General features: G+C 37.3%; 2 protein-coding genes across 8 annotated transcripts in view; one reads left to right on the top strand and one right to left on the bottom strand.

Annotated features, from left to right (window-relative positions):
* The window catches only part of guk1a (guanylate kinase 1a), a 33,391-nt gene extending 29,809 nt beyond the window's left edge, over window positions 1–3,582 (top strand). For all 7 annotated transcript variants that reach the window (XM_078173414.1, XM_078173415.1, XM_033650561.2 and 4 more), the window contains one exon: window positions 754–3,582. In XM_078173414.1, coding sequence (XP_078029540.1) covers window positions 754–792 — 39 coding nt within the window. In that variant the 3' untranslated portion in view covers window positions 793–3,582. The remainder of the gene's footprint in view (window positions 1–753) is intronic.
* A 4,351-nt stretch (window positions 3,583–7,933) lies between these two features.
* The window catches only part of obscnb (obscurin, cytoskeletal calmodulin and titin-interacting RhoGEF b), a 78,484-nt gene continuing 65,082 nt past the window's right edge, over window positions 7,934–21,335 (bottom strand). The window contains exons 68-91 of the mRNA XM_078173412.1: window positions 20,877–21,074; window positions 20,734–20,766; window positions 20,537–20,635; window positions 20,201–20,419; window positions 20,001–20,034; window positions 19,823–19,875; window positions 19,610–19,708; window positions 17,413–17,469; window positions 16,486–16,625; window positions 16,196–16,396; window positions 16,002–16,078; window positions 15,747–15,917; window positions 15,461–15,620; window positions 14,086–14,202; window positions 13,763–13,927; window positions 13,499–13,657; window positions 13,211–13,388; window positions 12,993–13,106; window positions 12,662–12,829; window positions 11,697–11,799; window positions 11,472–11,601; window positions 11,242–11,335; window positions 11,101–11,143; window positions 7,934–10,423 (exon numbers count right to left, since the gene is read on the bottom strand). Coding sequence (XP_078029538.1) covers window positions 9,310–10,423; window positions 11,101–11,143; window positions 11,242–11,335; window positions 11,472–11,601; window positions 11,697–11,799; window positions 12,662–12,829; window positions 12,993–13,106; window positions 13,211–13,388; window positions 13,499–13,657; window positions 13,763–13,927; window positions 14,086–14,202; window positions 15,461–15,620; window positions 15,747–15,917; window positions 16,002–16,078; window positions 16,196–16,396; window positions 16,486–16,625; window positions 17,413–17,469; window positions 19,610–19,708; window positions 19,823–19,875; window positions 20,001–20,034; window positions 20,201–20,419; window positions 20,537–20,635; window positions 20,734–20,766; window positions 20,877–21,074 — 3,926 coding nt within the window. The 3' untranslated portion in view covers window positions 7,934–9,309. The remainder of the gene's footprint in view (window positions 10,424–11,100; window positions 11,144–11,241; window positions 11,336–11,471; window positions 11,602–11,696; window positions 11,800–12,661; window positions 12,830–12,992; window positions 13,107–13,210; window positions 13,389–13,498; window positions 13,658–13,762; window positions 13,928–14,085; window positions 14,203–15,460; window positions 15,621–15,746; window positions 15,918–16,001; window positions 16,079–16,195; window positions 16,397–16,485; window positions 16,626–17,412; window positions 17,470–19,609; window positions 19,709–19,822; window positions 19,876–20,000; window positions 20,035–20,200; window positions 20,420–20,536; window positions 20,636–20,733; window positions 20,767–20,876; window positions 21,075–21,335) is intronic.

Here is a 21,335-nt window from a genome sequence, read left to right as displayed (position 1 = left end):
GTCACACATTATTAGCTTAAGCGTGTTCACATTGCAAAAGTTAGCATAGCAGCTAGTGGACTTTTTCCTCTACTCGCAGTTTAACAGATTACATGTTACAATACTATTTTATTACTATTTTTATCCTCATGGTCTTTCTCTGAGCTGCTTGCCATCTGCCTGCTGCTGCTTGACGGTGACACAGATTTCCAAAATAAAAGCGTATCCCAAAGATGACAATATGGATCAATGTTTTCACTTTGCATGAATGATATTGGATTGTTGATCATTGAAGTTATATATCGACCTAGATCGATGGATCGTTACACCGCTACTAACTAAACAAGGCCGTGGTAAACCTGCAACTCCCTTGTTCTGGGAAGTAAAAATACTGCTTTTGTCAGTGGTGTCTGTGTGCTTTGAGATAACGGCTTTAGTTCCCCGTCAGAAGGTGCTGTCTGACGGCAAGGTAAAGCTGTGAAAACATTCTTAATGTAACGTACACTTTAACTAATTTTTACATGCTCCTCCGTTTGCTCAGCGCCATTTGATTTTATTTACACGATGCAGGGGTTTCCTACCCTGGAGTTATCGTCAACAAACAAAACCAAAAAAGGCAAAAGTGTGAAGAACTGATTAAACATCATGTTTTTCTGATCTGTGCAGTCTCACTTTAAGTTTCTTAGTCCATTGTTGTAGATTTGTCTGTATTTCCTGACCAACGTTACTTACCTGTTTTGGGAGCATAATAAGATTTTTTTTTTTCTTCTCCAGGAAATTAATGTGGTCAAGAAAGTCAACATGTCTTCATAGGAGACAACAGCACCCTGACTCCTTTGGGTCCCATCCAGCCACTCCTTACAGAAACACAGGCCTCCATTCCAGCCATGAACATTCCCTCAGATGGCGGTCTGTGAACTCAGACAAACATCCCCGTAGTGGATACACAGATATGTAGGTTTTATATGGTGCTTAGAGATAGTTATTAACAATGATATTACACTCTAAGGTGTAACTTATTTTTTATTGTGCTTTCCATGTTTTTATTTTCATTTGTATGAAGACTCCAGTAATGCTTTCTTGATATGTGACGGGCATGGTATGCACGATGCTCTCTTGCATAGGGTTTACTAAACACAGATATACTACTGCTCGCAGCTTCGTCCTGTCACCAACCTTGACTTACACAAACAGGGAGTAGCATCACTCATGTGGATATACTGGTCTTTCAAGCAAAGGTGGAGACAAAGCTTGTTTCTCGTTTTCATGATGAGTGGCAACGAGTTATGCGACTCTTTTTGTGCCACCAGTCATATTGTGTTGATGAGGAGACTCACAGAGAGGTATCTGCACAAGTTCAGTTCGGGGGGAAAACTTATCTGAAACTTCAGCATTTCATCTCATTTCTGGGATGAAAAAACATGGTGGCTGTTTACTTTTGAGGGGTTCATGCAAGTCATTTTACTGTTAGCTATTCCAGTGCTGGTGAATGCTTTTCCTTTAAAGATTCTGTGTAAAATGCCACAGAACTCCATTATAGTTTGATAGCTTGATTGGTTTGCTGTTGTGCTCCAGTAGGATTAAATCCCATCGTAGAGGTAGGAAATGTTATTTAGAACAAAAAACACAAGTGCATCTAATGGCTCTTAGAATAAAGCTTTTTTTATTTACCTTTTGGGCTCCATGACAGAACAATCTGTTTATTTTACAATTGTAAATTTGTACGTTTATATTGTGTATCATTTTGCAGCTTCGCCTGTACAGTAAAATGACATTCAGTGGACTCTTTTGATTCCTTACTAAAGAAGAGGTTTTTAAATTTAAAGGAAAATTAATAAGAATTTTTCTTTTTTTTTTTAATATATTGCAAATTTCGTTTTACTTGAAAACAGTGAATATTTATGAGGGATACGCAGGACTTAAATTTTCAACTTAAATTTAATACCCTTTCCCTACATTTTAAGACTGTATCGCCACTGCAAGTTTTTACAGGTCACATCAGCAACACACTTAAACTTACGTTTACTATACATTGATTGTAAGATAAACTCCTTGGACCAGTGTATGAATGCAACATTATTCAGATAGACAGGGTGGGAACAAAGCACAAGAGAATGAATTGAGTGCAAACACAATATTGTTCCCTATAACACACACACACACTTGAACTCTTTGTTATTGGGCTACTGTACATAGATTCTTTATTTTTTTTTATGTACGTGATGGCACAATTAAATGAATTGGAGGACAAAAATTTGATAACATGTACTTGTATAACCAGTAATTTGACCAATAAGCTTTGATAAAATGTAATACATTAAACTTTGGTGAGCTTCAGGGGGCCGATGTCATTTAGGAGGTCCCTCTGAACAAATATCCATCATGGCATGTGCACGTTAATGCATGATAGAAACCAGGGACCAGATGTTTAAACCATGCTTGCAAACAATAACCATGCATCCACTGCTTCACATACATAGAATGGTATTTCTAAAGATACAATGTGTGTTGAGGGTGTACGCATCTCATGCATACTTAAGACAAGGTGTAACATGGTTTTAGCTGCGTGAGAGATTTAATCTTGCTTATTTAGGCTTGCCAAAATTGATGATCAGCCATTTTTGCAGTCTACAAGGCCTTCTATAAAATTTCACTTAAAGATGTTTATACATGTAATTTAAAAAAAAAAAAGATTTGAGTGATGAATTTTTGGAACGACATAATATACTATGACATTTTTTATCATATTTGAAATGACATACTATACTATGACATTTTTATCATTTTTGGAACGACAAACTATACTATGACATTTTTATGATTTTTAAATCGACGTACTATACTATGACATTTATATGGTTATTGAAACGACACTGACATTTTTATCATTTTTGAAACGACATACTATACTATGACATTTTTATGATTTTTAAATCGACATACTATACTATGACATTTTTATCATTTCTGGAACGACATAATATACTATGACAATTTTATGATTTTTAAATCAACATACTATAATTTTGAACCAGTTTCCCAGTTCTGATTTTATCCTAAATCGTGAAGCAACTTGTAAAGACTGTTTCAATATGAGCGCCATAAATCTATCATTAATAATCAGAGTTTTAATAATGATAATTAAGATGTCACCAAAAAGATGGTTTACATATAGTTTCTCAGAGTGCAGCCTGTGGGCAACTGGCCCACAGAAACATTTTGGCCAGCCCCTGAATGTGACATGCAATACATGCATTATATTTCTATTATCTGTGGTCCATTTCATTACTCACTTTCAGTAGCTTACATTTAATGCACTACTAGGCTATTTGGTTAGCAAGTTTAGTGGACAGATGTTTTGTTTATGTGTGCCTTTTCCTGTGCGGCCTTCAATCATATGCTGGCTCCCTTATTTGGCATTCAGTAATCCAAACTTTAGATACCCTGGTGTAAGACATAAAGGTTGTATGATTTCTGCATTGTTTCCATGGTCCTGGGTTGATATTTTGAGAGGCAGTTTTTGGTATATCTGTGTCTATGCATACATGTTGTACCACGATCTTCTCTGACCTGTGTTGTAATAAACTTACATCTTCAAGTAAGGACATCTAAGGCTCACTGATTTATTCTTTGATTTGTCTCAGTAAAGATGGAGGTAAAGTGCAAGTGTTTGACTTTGATTGTATAGTATGCCATAAAACAATTAAAAAAGGTCAGTATACTATGTTGTTTTAAATAATCATAAAAATGTCATAAAATAGTATGTGCTTTAAACACATAAAAATGTCACTGTATATGTTGTTTTAAACAAATCATGAAAATGCCATAGTAGTAAGTCATGAAAAAAAGACATAAGTCCAATCTATGGCATAGTATAGTATGACATTTTAAAAAAATCTTAAAAATGTAATGTTATTGTATGTCATAAAAAATGTCACAGTATAATATGTTGTTTAAAGGACCATAAAAATGTCATAGTATAGTATGTCGATTTAAAAATCATGAAAATGTCATAGTATATTATGTCGATTTAAAAATCATAAAAATGTCATAGTATAGTATGTCGTTCCAAAAATCATAAAAATGTCATAGTATAGTATGTCGTTTTAAAAATCATGAAAATATCATAGTATATTATGTCATTCCAAAAATGATAAAAATGTCATAGTATAGTATATCGTTTTAAAAATCATGAAAATATAGTATAGTATGTCGTTTCAAAAATGATAAAAATGTCATAGTATAGTATGTCGTTTTAAAAATCATGAAAATATCATAGTGTGTCGTTTCAAAAATGATAAAAATGTCAGTATAGTATGTCGTTTCAAAAATGATAAAAATGTCAGTATAGTATGTCGTTTCAAAAATGATAAAAATGTCAGTGTCATTTCAATAACCATATAAATGTCATAGTATAGTATGTCAATTTAAAAATCATAATAATGTCATAGTACAGTTTGTCATTCCAAAAATGATAAAAATGTCATAGTATAGTATGTCATTTCAAAAATGATAAAAATGTCATAGTATAGTATGTCATTTCAAAAATGATAAAAATGTCATAGTATAGTATCTCGATTTAAAAATGATAAAATGTCATAGTACAATATGTCGTTTTGAAAATGATAAAAATGTCATAGTATGTCGTTTAAAAATGATAAAAATGTCATATGTCGTCCCAAAAATGATAAAAATGTCATAGTATAGTATGTCGTTCCAAAAATGATAAAAATGTCATAGTATAGTGTGTCGTTCCAAAAATGATAAAAATGTCATTGTATACGATGTCGTTCCAAAATCATAAAAATGTCATTGTATAGTATGTCGTTTCAAAAATGATAAAAATGTCATAGTATAGTATGTTGATTTAAAAATCATAAAAATGTCATAGTATAGTATGTCGTTCCAAAAATGATAAAAATGTCATAATATAGTATGTCGTTTCAAAAATCATAAAAATGTCATAATATAGTATGTCATTCCAAAAATGATAAAAATGTCATAGTATAGTATGTCGATTTAAAAATCATGAAAATGTCATAGTATAGTATGTTGATTTAAAAATCATAAAATTGTCATAGTATATTATGTCGTTCCAGAAATGATAAAAATGTCATAGTATAGTATGTCGATTTAAAAATCATAAAAATGTCATAGTATAGTATGTCGTTTCAAAAATGATAAAAATGTCAGTGTCGTTTCAATAACCATATAAATGTCATAGTATAGTACGTCGATTTAAAAATCATAAAAATGTCATAGTATAGTTTGTCGTTCCAAAAATGATAAAAATGTCATAGTATAGTATGTCATTTCAAATATGATAAAAAATGTCATAGTATATTATGTCGTTCCAAAAATGATAAAAATGTCATAGTATAGTATGTCGATTTAAAAATCATAAAAATGTCATAGTATAGTGTGCCGTTCCAAAAAAAAATCATAAATATGTCATAGTATAGTATGTCGATTCAAAAATGATAAAAATGTCATAGTATAGTATGTCGTTTTAAAAATCATAAGAATGTCATAGTACAGTTTGTCGTTCCAAAAATGATAAAAATGTCATAGTATAGTATGTCATTTCAAAAATGATAAAAATGTCATAGTATCTCGATTTAAAAATGATAAAATGTCATAGTACAATATGTCGTTTTAAAAATGATAAAAATGTCATAGTATGTCGTTTAAAAATGATAAAAATGTCATATGTCGTCCCAAAAATGATAAAAATGTCATAGTATAGTGTGTCGTTCCAAAAATGATAAAAATGTCATAGTATACGATGTCGTTCCAAAATCATAAAAATGTCATTGTATACGATGTCGTTCCAAAATCATAAAAATGTCATTGTATAGTATGTCGTTTCAAAAATGATAAAAATGTCATAGTATAGTATGTTGATTTAAAAATCATAAAAATGTCATAGTATAGTATGTCGTTCCAAAAATGATAAAAATGTCATAATATAGTATGTCGTTTCAAAAATCATAAAAATGTCATAATATAGTATGTCGTTCCAAAAATGATAAAAATGTCATAGTATAGTATGTCGATTTAAAAATCATGAAAATGTCATAGTATAGTATGTTGATTTAAAAATCATAAAAATGTCATAGTATAGTATGTCGTTCCAAAAATGATAAAAATGTCATAGTATAGTATGTCGATTTAAAAATCATAAAAATGTCATAGTATAGTATGTCGTTCCAAAAATGATAAAAATGTCATAGTATAGTATGTCGATTTAAAAATCATAAAAATGTCATAGTATAGTTTGTTGTTCCAAAAATGATAAAAATGTCATAGTATAGTATGTCATTTCAAATATGATAAAAAATGTCATAGTATATTATGTCGTTCCAAAAATGATAAAAATGTCATAGTATAGTATGTCGATTTAAAAATCATAAAAATGTCATAGTATAGTGTGCCCTTCCAAAAAAAAATCATAAATATGTCATAGTATAGTATGTCGATTCAAAAATGATAAAAATGTCATAGTATAGTATGTCGTTTTAAAAATCATGAAAATATCATAGTATAGTATGTCGTTTAAAAAATGATAAAAATGTCATTGTATAGTATGTCGTTTCAAAAATGATAAAAATGTCAGTGTTGTTTCAATAACCATATAAATGTCATAGTATAGTATGTCGATTTAAAAATCATAAAAATGTCATAGTATAGTTTGTCGTTCCAAAAATGATAAAAATGTCATAGTATAGTATGTTATTTCAAAAATGATAAAAAATGTCATAGTATAGTATCTCGATTTAAAAATGATAAAATGTCATAGTATAGTATGTCGTTTTAAAAATGATAAAAATGTCATAGTATGTCATTTAAAAATCATAAAAATGTCATGTCGTCCCAAAAATGATAAAAATGTCATAGTACAGTATGTCATTTCAAAAATCATGAAAATGTCATAGTACAGTATGTCGTTCCAAAAATCATGAAAATGTCATAGTACAGTATGTCGTTCCAAAAATCATGAAAATGTCATAGTATAGTATGTCGTTCCAAAAATGATAAAAATGTCATAGTATAGTATATCATTTCAAAAATGATAAAAATGTCATAGTATCTCGATTTAAAAATGATAAAATGTCATAGTATAGTATGTCATTTCAAAAATGATAAAAATGTCATAGTATAGTATCTCGATTTAAGAATGATAAAAATGTCATAGTATAGTATCTCGATTTAAAAATGATAAAATGTCATAGTACAATATGTCGTTTTAAAAATGATAAAAATGTCATGTCGTCCCAAAAATGATAAAAATGCCATAGTATAGTATGTCGATTTAAAAATCATGAAAATGTCATAGTATAGTATGTCGTTCCAAAAAAAAAATCATAAATATGTCATAGTATAGTATGTCGATTCAAAAATGATAAAAATGTCATAGTATAGTATGTCGTTCCAAAAATGATAAAAATGTCATTGTATAGTATGTCAATTCAAAAATGATAAAAAATGTCATAGTATAGTATCTCGATTTAAAAATGATAAAATATCATAGTATAGTATGTCGTTTCAAAAATGATAAAAATGTCATTGTATAGTATGTCGTTTCAAAAATGATAAAAATGTCAGTGTCGTTTCAATAACCATATAAATGTCATAGTATAGTATGTTGATTTAAAAATCATAAAAACGTCATAGTATAGTTTGTCGTTCCAAAAATGATAAAAATGTCATAGTATAGTATGTCATTTAAAAAATGATAAAAAATGTCATAGTACAGTATCTCGATTTAAAAATGATAAAATGTCATAGTATGTCGTTTTAAAAATGATAAAAATGTCATAGTACAGTATGTTGTAAAAATACTTAGTAAATACTTGAAAATAGTAAAATACTTAAAACTTAAATATGTAACAATATCATTTTTTGCATGTGTGCTATAAATAAGAATTGTGAAAGACACTGGCCACAGTCATTGTTTGCAGTACATCTATTTATTAACACTGTGTACTCAAACAAGTTTCCAAAAACGACACATGTACAGTACAAGCAATTATAATCTGTTAGTGCTTTAATATTAATACATAACATGATCCTTGTAACTGACTAAAAGACCTTTAAAAACAACACAAACACCACAACTCTTTAAGGAGGCAGTTATTGTATTCTAGTGACTTTTTAAACTGAGAAGGTAGTACATTCTGGGAGCTCAAGTACTTTGCACAAACATTTCCTTGCAATCAAATACAACATTACAGATCTGGATACTCTGGGTAAACACATTGGCTTTGGAAAAGCAAATACATGCAGTCACTCACTCTAAATATCTATCACTTACATATGACTGTCCCTGTGATATCCTGCAAAATGACAGGTGATTGTACTGCATTAACAGACACAAAAATGTCTAAAAAGCTGCGTGTTTTATTCAATTCATAGTAGAAACATGTTTCACGATAATAAATGGCATAAATGCAGTCAAACACAGAGATCTGATGTGAAACACGTTCACCTTGCAAATGATCAGCTTGTAGAAAAGCCATACTTGTGTAAGATGCTCATCAACAAATCATTCACAAACAAAAGTAGTAGTAGAGACCTTATATGTGATTTTGCCAAACTGACTACAATTTGACCACACATCTTTAATTAAACAACAGCCCATGGACTACAACAGTCACCAAAGTTCTGTTGTTCATTTTTACATCATCAGTGTTGCATATTTAAATTAACTTATAGCAATACTGAACTAGAAACATGTAGACATGACCTCACTAATAGTCATTAACTCCAGCATGTGTTGCTCCAGGAATCTAAGGCACTGAAAAGTGCAAAAGGTAACATTCTTTGAAAGGTACAAAAGTAAAACTGAAAAAATATATATACCTAAATATACTGTATAACTATTTGTTTGCGTATATAGCAGGAGTCATCGCTAAGGATAATGCCTGGATCAGTTAGCTCAAAGGTTCATGATTATGTGAAGGCGTGTTTAAGTGAAACGTGATGAAACTGTTTCGTAAAATGTCAAATTTCTTGGTTTCTGTCCGCTGTGTGTTTTGTACAACACACAACAGGTGTAACGGAGCAGTTTGAGACTGAAACGTGCTCACAGTGACATATTCATAGCTACATTTTCCAACTCGTCTCGTCTGGACAGACCATCTGACTCTAACCATTTGTCAAGAAAAAGACTCAGAGGATGAGCCTGTTTCCTGACGGGCAGCTTCACAATGGAATGGTTTGTTAAATGCAGTAACTTCAGGTCAGGATATGTCTTATCTATCATGCAAGTAAAAATGTCCCCATTTAAGACTGAGAGGGTTAGTGGTACCAAATTAAAACTCTTTGCTACTACTGGTTCTGATAATCACTAATTTGAAGAGTGACTGGGTTGCCCACTGAGGTGTAGCCGTAGGTCTGAGTTGACACTTTGGTTTTAAAGCTCTGCTGCCCGCCCTCGACTCTCTGCACCTCGGAGCAGTATGACGGCTTCACCTCCAGCTTTGCGTGGCTCACTTGGATGGGGACGTGCCTTTCCGTCCTGGACCGGCCTCCGCTGGCTTGGGGGGCAGCAGATGAGAAAAGGCTGCTGGAAAGATGCTCCCTGAAGCGGCCAAAGAAGCCGCTCCTCTGCCTCGGGACCACAACAGGCCGCCCCACGTTGAGGAGCACCGGCTGTCCCACTGTAGAGCCGCCGATCTCCCTCTGGAGCACAGAGATTTCACAGGGCTTTTCTGCAGCGGAGTTGTGAGCGCTGGAGGAGCCGTAGGTCTCTCCTTCCTCAGGGACGTAATCCTCCAAGTCTTCAAGGGTCAGAACACGGCCTCCTTGTGTCAGAATCTTAGGCTCCTGCTTTCCGAGTGAGGTATGATCATCATCTTCATCATCAGGTTCAAAGATGATAGTTTGCTCATCATCCAGGTCCTCGCTGTCCTCTCCAGCCGGAGCGAGGACAGATGAGAGCTCCTGTGGCTCTTCAGCGACCCCAGCGACAGAATCAGAGGTAACATTGCCCTCCTCTTCCTCCCAGGAGAGCGGCTGGCTGCTGACGTCTCCCTGCAGCTGGGCCTGAGCCTGCTCCACCAGCTTATTGTTGGAATTGTTAGCGTTTGGATTCTCCGGTGGAGACCTTTTGGGTCTGGAGGGAGTGGCTGCGCGATCAGACCCTGCAGGTGAGATGCCTCTCCTCCTGGGCAGCCTGGGAGATTTATTGACCTTATACTCGATGACCTCCTCTACCTCCACCCACCTGGGCTTGGTCTCCACGACTCTGGCTTCAGCACCTTGAGGCTCGGTAACATAGAGAGTTGGGACGGTCTTCCTTGGAGTGGGCATTCTCCTCAGCCTGGTTGTCGGGGGCTCTGGGGTGGAAGTCTCCGAGCGTTGGGCTCCAGCGAGAGTCAAGCCGGGGGACCTGTGCCTCCTCATACGTGGGTTCTTCACCACAGTGGTTATAGTCTCCTCTCTGGAGTTAAGAGAAAGAGACAACACAGGCATTAACAGAGTAAAAGACATGTGCTGCATGTCTTTCACACCAATGTGTAAAGCTAGTGGGCTGACACTGCCACTCATAAGCCAACACAAATAGGAAAAGCTGACTAGAAAGGAAAGTCTGATGTCTAGTAAGCACTTCCTAGATGCCACCATATATATTGTGTGTTGTGACATTAAGATGTGTTGGATTCAAATACAAACTCTGTGTGAGGAGCTGCAATAATTAAGTTGACGGTTAAAGAAGACGACACCCTGGTGAAAACAGCCCATCCTTTCATCATCCCTGTGATAGAATCCTTTGCACTCAGGCTTTAAATACTACACAACAATGCATACAGTGGGCAGTGGAGGCAGACGCACACACACATACACACATACGAGCTCCATACTGCCTTTACATCCATATCATCTTTTAGCAAGCAATATCTACACAACAAGGCTGAGAACTAATATCCTTAAAGATTCTTCACTTTGACAAATGATCTTACAGTTACATAAGAAACTCTTTCTTCTAGTCTGAGTAGTATTTCTTACTGAAGTAATCAGGACATGTACGCAGAGAGAAATCATCTAGAGGATGATCTGATGTCCGACCAGGCAGCAGACATGCTTCAGCCACAAGGATAATTTTAGCCTGTTCACACTTACATGATGATGGTTTTCTTTGGTATTCTTGTCTCCTGCTCAGTAACTATGGGGGAAGCAGAGCACAAGAGATTTAACACACAAAATAAAGCTATGCATAAAAAAGTCCCATTTATATAAGACACATGAAGTCAGTGTTCCTACCTTCAATAGTGATGGCCTGCTCACCAGAGCGAGCCACAGCAGAGGGTGGGACCAAATCAGCAGCACACTTGGCGCTGCCCAGACGGTTGGACAACTGGCCAAGACAGACAATCTATTTTTAGAGTCCTGAAGATGACTTATGGTTGCTAATTAATATCAACTGACTCAAACACTTCCCCGCCACTAGATATTAGTTTGTGATTCTAGTATGATTTTTAATGTCAACCAACCTCGCACTCGTAGTGTCCCAGGTCTCTCTCTGTCAGGTTCTTTATTACCAGAACCAGAACGCCACTGCGGAGCTCGCTGTAGGTCTGATACTTTTCCTGGTCAGTCAGCAGCCTGCCGTCCTTGAACCACCTTGACCATAAACACAGTTAGAGCAAAAACAAACTGTTCAACACACAGCAACAGAACTTTAAAGCTTTACTTAAAATGCTCTGCAAATTCCATACCTGATCTTTGGGTGGGGGGCGCTCTGTATGACGCAGGTGAACTGAGTGTCCTCGCCGGCGACAAATACAGCATTCCTCATTTTATTCACAAAACGAGGCGGCACTACGAGAAAAAAGTCAAAATATAATTCATGTTAAAATACTGATATCTATTTAAAATAACAGTGTCTATTTGCACCAAGGTGAGAATAATTACACTGCAGCTATTCGGCTATTTACATCCATCCCTACAATGCGTTATTATGGATCCTACTATGTGCTGTGATTGGCTAGTTCTCCTCACACTGACTCGTCAAGGTCAGAAGCTGTTAGGATTAGGGCAGAGGTGTCCAAACTTTTTTGAATGGCGGCCAGATTAGATGTGAAAATACCTGAGGACCAGCTGCCTCTTGGATCAAATTGGTCATTTAATTTTTTTTTTTTTTTTTTTTTTACAAAGAACAACGGTGGAAATGTAACTTTCAACCACTCCTAAAAGTGACTACTGTTCGGACACTGTTCCTCTTGATTATTTACCATCTGATTATGAGAGTGTGTTACTTCCGCCTGCTTCATGCCTGTTTACAACTGTATAATAGTCCTGCTAGTGTGAGGTGGGAGGAAAAAATACAAAGTGATCTTGTTTGATTAACCAATATTGTGTGGCAGGCCACATATAGCATATTTTGGAAGTTTAGAATCGTCCCGAGGGCCATGGACGTGCCTGGATAAGGGCAAAGACGTCCTGGTCATGGCCAGTACTAACCAATCTCTGATATTCTCAGAATAGATAAACAGACCCGTCCATGTTAATGTCATATTTCGATGTTGCTAGAACGCCCAGGAATATACACCGGGGTGCAAACAGCATTGTTTGATGAGGACACCTAGGTGCTAACAGCATCTGCCCTAAAATAAACTGGCCTCACAAAAATCGATTACTTAATTCCACAATAGCATTCACTGTCACACTGAATGCCACTTACCCTGAACAGTGATCTTGCCCAGAGTGCTGGCATTACCAGCTGAGCTTGTGGCAAAGCACATGTACTGGCCAGAGTCATCTGCAGTCATGTTATCCAGGATCAGTGTGCAGGAACCATCAGGGTCCTCTATGATGATGTGATGAGGATCTGCCTCCACAGTGCGTCCATCTACATCCAACAAGGACACCGTACATTGATTAAACACATTGATTAAACACTGTTTGTATGCAGAAGTAAGTCTGTCACCCAGTGTTTAGTAACATTACTCTCCATTTGTCTACATTCTGTACAGTAGAGAAAATGGCTACAACATATGGTGCAAATGGCGTACCCTTGTACCAGGTGATGGTAGGTTTTGGTACTCCAGTGGCTTTGCAGGCCAGTTTAACAGTCTGTCCCAGCTCTGCTGTGCAGTTTGCCAGAATTTCATCAAAGTCAGGAGGACCTGCAAAAAGAGATTTATCATGTAAGGTCATGAAAGTTGGAGAATAACAAAATACATTGTGAGTAATAAAAGAGAGAATTAAACTGTGTGCGTGTTTCACTCACTCCATGCAGGCATGCTGTATCGCTGCTGAAGCTCTCTGAAATCTCTCAGCCAGGAGTTCTTGATGGTTACGGTTCGGGCCTGCAAGGTGTACTTCCTCACAGAGTCCTCGCGTTCGTGCCAGATCTCAAAGGCACGGTCATCACCCTCCACTGTCTCATTCACATCAATGTTATTCAACTGCAGCAGGATGAAGAACACAGAAAACATCATTTAGGCTGCTGATGAGGAAAGATGACAGTAGAGAAGTCTTCAACATAAAAAAGATGTGATTATATTAAAAGTCTGACCTTCATCATGTTCTTAAAGACGTATGATTGTGTATCAGTGTTGCTGTCTCTCTTGGGTTTGCAGATTATACAGTAGTTCTTGAACAGGAAGCAGTGGCGGTGGTGACCTCTAGAGGACGTCCTAATCCCTGGAGCCCCTTCCCACACTTGGAAGGGTCCCTGGTTTTAAAAGGAATAAAAAATCAACATAAATAAACAATCAAAGAAACACAATCGGGCCTGCAATCACTGTATAATGAGGAATGCTACAGTTACTCCACCTACCTGTCTGATTGGCTCTCCTAATACTTCCAGTGTGGCAGGATAGTTCTCGATCATGGAGACATGGTGACTATTCTCAGAGCGCTGAGGGAGTGCAGACACCATGGCGTAAGCTTCTTCCAATAGGCAGCAGTTCTGACCATTTCTTGCCTTGTTTCGAATCAGCTCCTGAAGATGTTGGAGGAGAGACTTCAATAAAACTGCGGTGATAGTGATACGGGTCTAAAACCAAATGCCTTACACATGTACATGATCCACTCCTGCCTGTAATGCAGGAAACTGAATCTCATAGGAAGTTCATGCATGTTGTGTGTGGAAGCTGTCACCTTCAGCACGGCCTTGTACTTCTGAATCCTGTCCAGTGGTTGTTGGAGGCTGGCGTTTATGCTGCGTATGGGGGGATCTGAAGGGTCTGTGCTGGCTTGCACTTTCTCAGTGTACTCCTGCAATGTAAGGAAAGGAAGATTTTCAAACTTATACACCCTCATGTCGAGGTATTTACAAGGCTGCAAATGCAAGCATACAGCATCACAATAACAGCGAAATCACATGTTTAAAAAGGCCGGTAGAACAAATCCATGATATAGGGTTAGAGAGTGTAATGAATTTTAAGCAAGATATAAATTTAGACAACACTGTTTATATCGATATAGGGTCAAGTTGCATTGCATAATGCATACCAGTGTCCATCCCTCCTCCCTCATACTTTCCGCACAGCTCTGCCCCACTCACTCGCAAGCTTTCCAGCAACACTCAGAGAGACACAGAGCTGCTCCTCTGTTTGATCTGTCTGTTAATCAGTCTACAGTGAGACATCAGTCTGTATGTTGCACGTGCTACGCTAAATCAGTCTGTGAGATGAATGTAGCACACAGTAGCACACGTGCAATACACTGATGCACTTCATGAGACAGAGCTGCTTGATTGGTCAGGTGAGCGTTTGTTTGCCAGTTTGTGTGTGAGGCAGATCATGGCACATCGCTGTTCTTCTTGGTAGTTGTAGCCTATGTGTGACATTGAGACAGCGTCTGGATGCAGGCGACAGATGTGTTTCAAAATGCAGCGACAGCACAGACGTTTCATATGTACAAGACGTATATAATGCAGACAAAGTGTGTTTCGCTCCTTCCCTCCCTCGGCATCTCTGTTGATGCTCTGTGCATTAATAAGATTAATAGCCTAAATAAATAAAAAGATTTAAATCATTTTCCAGCACTAGATTCTAGAGAGGCCATTGAAAACAACATTTTAACTCCCCATACAAAGATTTTTATTGTTTCAAACCTACTTGATACTTTTATGTTATAGTTTTGTGTCCTGTGCTGCAAACCTTTAAACCTTTGTAGCTCCAGTGCTGTGTGCAAAAATGTTAACCTGCAGCCCTGATATTTATTTCACATCGTTTTTTAATTACATGTTGTGCAGCTGTATATTTTCACACAAGGAACAAATCCCTGTCTTTGCATTTTATTCTGATCGCAGTCTGTTTTTATAAAAGTACTTATGATACTGTATCTCAAATGTGGCTTTGACTTGCAAATGAACATGTAGCTCATTTCAGAGAAAATACCGAGATATATATCGTGTATCGCCATTCAGCCTGTAAATACCGAGATATGAATATCACCCAGCCCTAGTAATGGGCTCAAGTTGTGACGCACTGCATTACTCACAGCAGAGCAATAACAGTTCTGGTGTTACCTTGAAGAAGTGGTGAACAGCCTTGTCACTGATAGCAGATTCAGCTAGACCCTGACCAACAAGATACTGCAGGTACTTCTCAAAGCCCTCCTTGTTCTTCAGGAAGCACATGGCTACATCATCATCCGTTTCACAGTCGTTCAACTTTGGCAGGAATGACCTAAAAACAAAATTGTGGGAGAAATGAATGCATTAAAAAACCTGTTTTTCAGAAACTCTCCAGACATGGAACACTTTCTTTTAAAAAATACCTGACTCAAATCAAGTCATTAAGAGGTCAGCTCACTTGCTATGGAAGGTCTTGATATCATCAATGTTCCTGAATATTGCTTCCTTCTGGCTGCTGACATCAGGCGGTGCATCAGGGCTCTCTGCATGCTTCAGGTGATGGGTTGTAAAGAAGTCTACCTCCTTTACAAACTCTGCTTCGCCATTTATCAGGTCTTGGATCAGTTGGCTGGGGACATAAAATAAAAGCTGGTTATATATATGTCATGTGGTTACAGCGTTTGGTAAGTGAGTGTAGATATGCTTCACTTACAATAATTTCCTCTTGTATTCACCCTCGGACAGCTCCTCTACACTTGTCTCTGGAAGGTCACTTGTATCAGCAGAGAGCTGGAAGAATACACAGTTTTACTGTTACTGTTAAAATGTTCAATGGACTCAAGACAATTTTTGATGGTTAAAAGATGTTAAATTGGTGGATCAGTTGCTTTAGTTTTGAAGACATACTTTAAGTTTCTTGTCCAGGTAGGCAGGTGACACCCAGCCTTGGCGGGATGGTGTGGTTTTGGTGGGTTTGGTCCGGACTAACCATTTGAGCGGATGAGCTGAGTCCAAGACCTCAACATACTGTCCCTCCTTTAGAGAAATTGATTCTTTGCTTGCTGTGATGGGGTTGTAGTCAGCTGTTGCCACATAAATGTCAAACATCTGTGAAAAAACAGACAAACAAACAAAAAAACATTAATTACAGCACACGTGGTTTCCGAAACATCACTGAGAATTTCTGTATGTCTCACCTCTCCCCTGGCATCCCCCTCATCAGACTCAGAGGAGGAGTCAGCGATGAGGGAGGGAGGACGAGAGCGACCGTGATGCGGTGATGGAGAAGGGGTCTTGGTCTCATCATCACTGTCAACACCTGGTACGCGTAATGAAGCTGGGGCAGCACGGACGGAGGGAGGTAATCACAGGAAGACAGGTCAACGGTGCAAAGAAGTACAGCATGTATCATTAAAATAATCTAATTTGCACTTGTCATTGTTATGTATCAAGAAATGTTGATGTGAGCAAAAGAAAGGATTATCATACTGTACTTTGCTCTGGATGAAAAGAAACTGTTTCTTTGACTTGAATTTGGTGGCAGTCATTAGTGCCCAGTTTAGCAGAGCCTGACAGAGGCAGGACCAGTCAGTCACTAACTGGCTCTTTGCTGACACCTACTGGTGCGCTTTATTTACTTGACAATGTTCATCAAAAACATTTAAATCATCACCCCTGTATCTAATTTTAGATTCAAGTTCAAAATAATTACATTTTTTGTGATGTAAAAAACATAAAGAAAGAAAAACATCCACAACAATCATTTCATTCTAAGTGCTTTGCTACAGTATGTGTTAGTACTGTGACAACATGCAGGACAAAGCTACGGTATCTAAGCTCTCCACATACATGTCTGACGGTGAGCATGTATTCCAGCTATAAGTTGGTGAGACATCACAGTCATTTTAAAATCATTTTTAAATCCATTTCAATTTCAACAACAATAATGTTGACATGGGAAAAGAGGAAACTGTATTGGCTGCACCTTCTTATATAAATACATGTCTTTTTTCCTGAGTGTAAAAGGAAATGTAGATCAAAATGGTTTCCACAAGTCATCTGTGTTCATAACTCAATGGAAAAATGTTTATTAATTGTGAAGCTGATGCACTTTGGATACATACTGGTAGTTTTGGGCCAAGATTTCATCCACTGGAGCACTTCATGATTCTGTAAGCTGTCTGAATAACAAATTAATGATTGGATGAGCATTTAATTGGTTGGGTTGCTAAACTGATGGATGTAAAGGTGGTAAAGATATGATGTCTGTATGAAGCAATGGGAGGTCATACACTCATGGATGAAGCAAAACATGCTGGAAAACAAGCGCTGGAAGAGCAGAAGAGGAGGACTGCTTTGTCAAGTATGGTAAATTAAAATTCAAGAATTGTAGTGCCACTAAAACATTCAGATTAAAAACACTTTCACAATTCTTGAATAAACAAAATGAATTCACTGAATTCAACCAAACCTGACTGACATATAACAGAACAGAAGCACTGTATCCAACGTAATGCACGGCTTACTTACACACTTTAAGCATCTGTAGCATAAGCAACTAGCAAAGCCAGTCACTGCAGCTTGCATGTTTCATACGAGTATCAAAAAGTTATTGCTCAGTCTAATTTAGCAAAGGGACAGGCAACCTGCAGATTTTTATTCCAACAGATAACACCAGTGATTTGTGAGATAGGATCTCCCACTGGGTGAGGGCGTCCTCAGCTTTTAAATCACTGGTAAAGTGTAGAATAAAAACTTGCATAGTTTTGGGAGTCTATGGCCTCGGTTGCCGATCTCTGACCTACAGTATGTTATCTTGTCAGTTAGCTTGTGGATGTATGACGACGAAGAAATTAATCATTTCACACTGAATAAAACCATCTGCGATTTTAACTCCAACTGTCAGTGCTGGATATTAGTTGTACGTGCAGGTTAAGTTATTACCTTTTACAGACAGCCACAGTCTGGAGCTGAAACATCTTCCTGAGTTTTTGTGTCCATATTCTCAGCCAAATGGCCTATACCACTGTACTGGACACTTAATTAGATGCTATCCCATTACTTACAGCCACCGGCATGCTGCCAAAGCTTCATGGGGGCTGTAGTCAAATGCTAACAAAATTATTGCTTTATCTTGGTTTGAACCGAACTTGAATAAGCCTGTTTATGTTAAACTTAGTTTGTAGAAACATTTGATTTAACTGCTTAGGTCGACTCCAGAAAGGCTTTTTACTGTAAATCCAGCTTTCTGTAATGCACCCTGGATATATTCTAACAATGCTCAGTATTTCTTCGGGGTGGGGGAACAAATCGATTTTTAGATGCATTGAGATTCTGTCTTGAACGATGCGAGCATCAATGTGGAAAACTCAAAATCGATTTTAATTCTATTTTTATATTTATTTTTCAAATTACCGTAACTCCTTGACCATTCACGCTATCAACGTTACTGCGCTTCTCAGCTCTCAGAATCCGTTGGAATTACGTCGATAGTGTGAATGGTCGATACCATAACTCTTCGACCATTCACGCTATCGACGTAAATTCCAACGGATTCTGAGAGCTGAGAAGCGTAGTGACGTCATTACCTGTGAAGGAGGGAAGGGAAGTGAGCACAGCAGGAGGAGAGTGACAGCTGACGAGGAGAGAGTTGGAGTAATTTAGCGGTGATGTAGCGGAATTTTGGTGAGTTTTAGTGGAGTTTGGGTGGCGTCATCTTTGTAAATAATATTAAGTGTTGTAAATAATAGTTTTTGTGGGGTTTTTTGAGAGCTTTTGAGTTTTTTTATGCCGTGTTTTTGAATATTTTTTGATTAGTTTTCGGCGTGTTTTCACCATAGTTTTTCCATCGTTCGTCTTTTTTGCAACAGTTCGTGTTTTTATAGTTCATAGATAGTTATAGTCAGTTATAGTTTTGTAAATACTGGAGGAGAAATGTTGAGGAGGTCGACGAGGGACAGGAGAGTCCCGTTGAGATTTGTGGATGAGGAGGATGGACCGGAGGAGACTGGTGGAGTGTAGTCATCTCAACCACATTAAGTAATAGAGTTTGTATGCACTGAATATGTATTCCCAGTTTTATTACAACAATGTTTTTCAATATCTAGTGTAAATTTTCTTATTGGCTCATTTTATAATTGAGAATCATTTTATAATCGAAATCGTTGCCCTCAGAATCAGAACTGAATCGAATCGTGAGGTGCGTAGAGATTCCCACCCCTAGTATTTCTAGTAGAAAGTACTTTTAACTATAATAACTTAAAAAAATAAATAAATAAATTGAAAACTGTTAAGACAGAGTGGTCTGCTACATATACTTACCTTGGGTAATCTTCGCTGACACCATTTCAGTGATCTGGGAGGTGAGTTTCATGAGGAATTCCTCTGTACCTACTTCACCTAGGTAGGGTATTTTACCCTCTTAAGGCACACACAAAGAGAAAGGAACATACATAACATAACTGATGTTACTATGAATAACCAATGATATTAGTATAAATAATAAATGCCAGTATATAAGGTGATATGTCTCACCTTTTCCTTTGCCAGCCTCCTCTTCTGGAGGACTAACTGTAATTCCAAGAACCCTGCGGAGAATTAAATGTTACATTTTCTTTTCACATATGCATACATTTTAAATATACTGTATGCGCATGCCTTTTTTATGTGCAATGCTGCAATTATGTATCTGAAATCTCAAAGAAAAACATACTCTGAGGTTTTGGTCTCTTTCTTTGGTTGTGGTGCTGGAGAAATGGGGTAGAAAAATAAGCATACAGTTACAATCAAACCCAGAACACAAACTGTGGCAGCAAAAGGTTTGAACTCTACTTAGTGTCTAGTTCTAGTTCATGAATATATTCAGATCTCAACATAATTTCTGTCGTGCTTAGATGACTTTGCTTTCCTTACTCTCATCAACCTCGAGGTGGGCAGTGCAGATGGACTGTCCTGCTCTATTTGTGGCAATGCAGGTATAAGCCCCGGTGTATTCTGTGCCCACATCCATCAAGATGAGGCTATGCTGGCGCCCCGAGCTTGCTATTTTGTATCCCTTGGTATCAGGCTTGATCCACAGGACATCTTCCATTGATTCCTCCTTTAGCCAGGACACCATAGGAGTGGGAGAGCCTGAAAAGGTAAAGTGGAGAATTGAGAATTTTTAGCACAAGATGAAACTTTTTGGATGTCCCCAGATTACTGTGGGTGTTAAAGGATGATACAACAATCACAGTAAATTAAACAAACCTTCTACTTTGACAGACAGAGTGATGCTGGCTCCTTGTTTCACCTTCCTGTTGCTGAACCTTTCAAGGAAGCGGGGTGGCACCAGGGGCTCCTTGGGGTCTGTAAAAATATAGTGTGAAACAAAAGCACACTCATTTATAACATAATATATCTACTAAAGCACCTGCACCACGTTTGTACGATAAATGTCACATTACCTCTTTTATCTTGTGGCATAATCTCCCCTGGACCTGTTGCAAAACACAGATGTTAACTTCATTTGTTAAGCTCAAAGTAATTTAAAATACAGTATCTCATGCTCAACATAGATGTGCAACAATCCAGATGTTTGCATACATACTCAGAACTATCAGGCGGGCAGAGGAGTACGCAGAACCAGCAGCATTGCTGATGTAAGCAGAGTACTCCCCCATATCCTCTTTCTTCACCTCCAGGATCTCCACACCATGAACATCTCTTTCTCCGAGCAACAGAATTCTTTCTGAAGGTCGCAAAGGGTGGCCATCTTTAAACCAGTACACTCTGGGTTTGGGGAAGCCTGGAAGACCATAGGTATTTTAGAAACAACAATATTTTCTGTGGACTTCAAGACAGTTACAATTAGCTGTTACTTGGTAGGTCAGATGAATCTTACTATATAATGACGAAAACTCTGTCTGTGTGTCTGTTCCACGTTTTTCTCCTCACTGACTTGGTCAATCCATGTGAAATTTGGCACAGTGGTAGAGGGTCATGGGAGGATGCCAACGAAGCAATATTACATCACTTGGCCAAAGGGGGGCGCTATAGCAACTGATTG

This window comes from Epinephelus lanceolatus, chromosome 12, assembly GCF_041903045.1.
Source record: "Epinephelus lanceolatus isolate andai-2023 chromosome 12, ASM4190304v1, whole genome shotgun sequence".
NCBI lineage: Eukaryota > Metazoa > Chordata > Actinopteri > Perciformes > Serranidae > Epinephelus > Epinephelus lanceolatus.
This window is presented reverse-complemented; position numbering and strand designations above follow the sequence as displayed.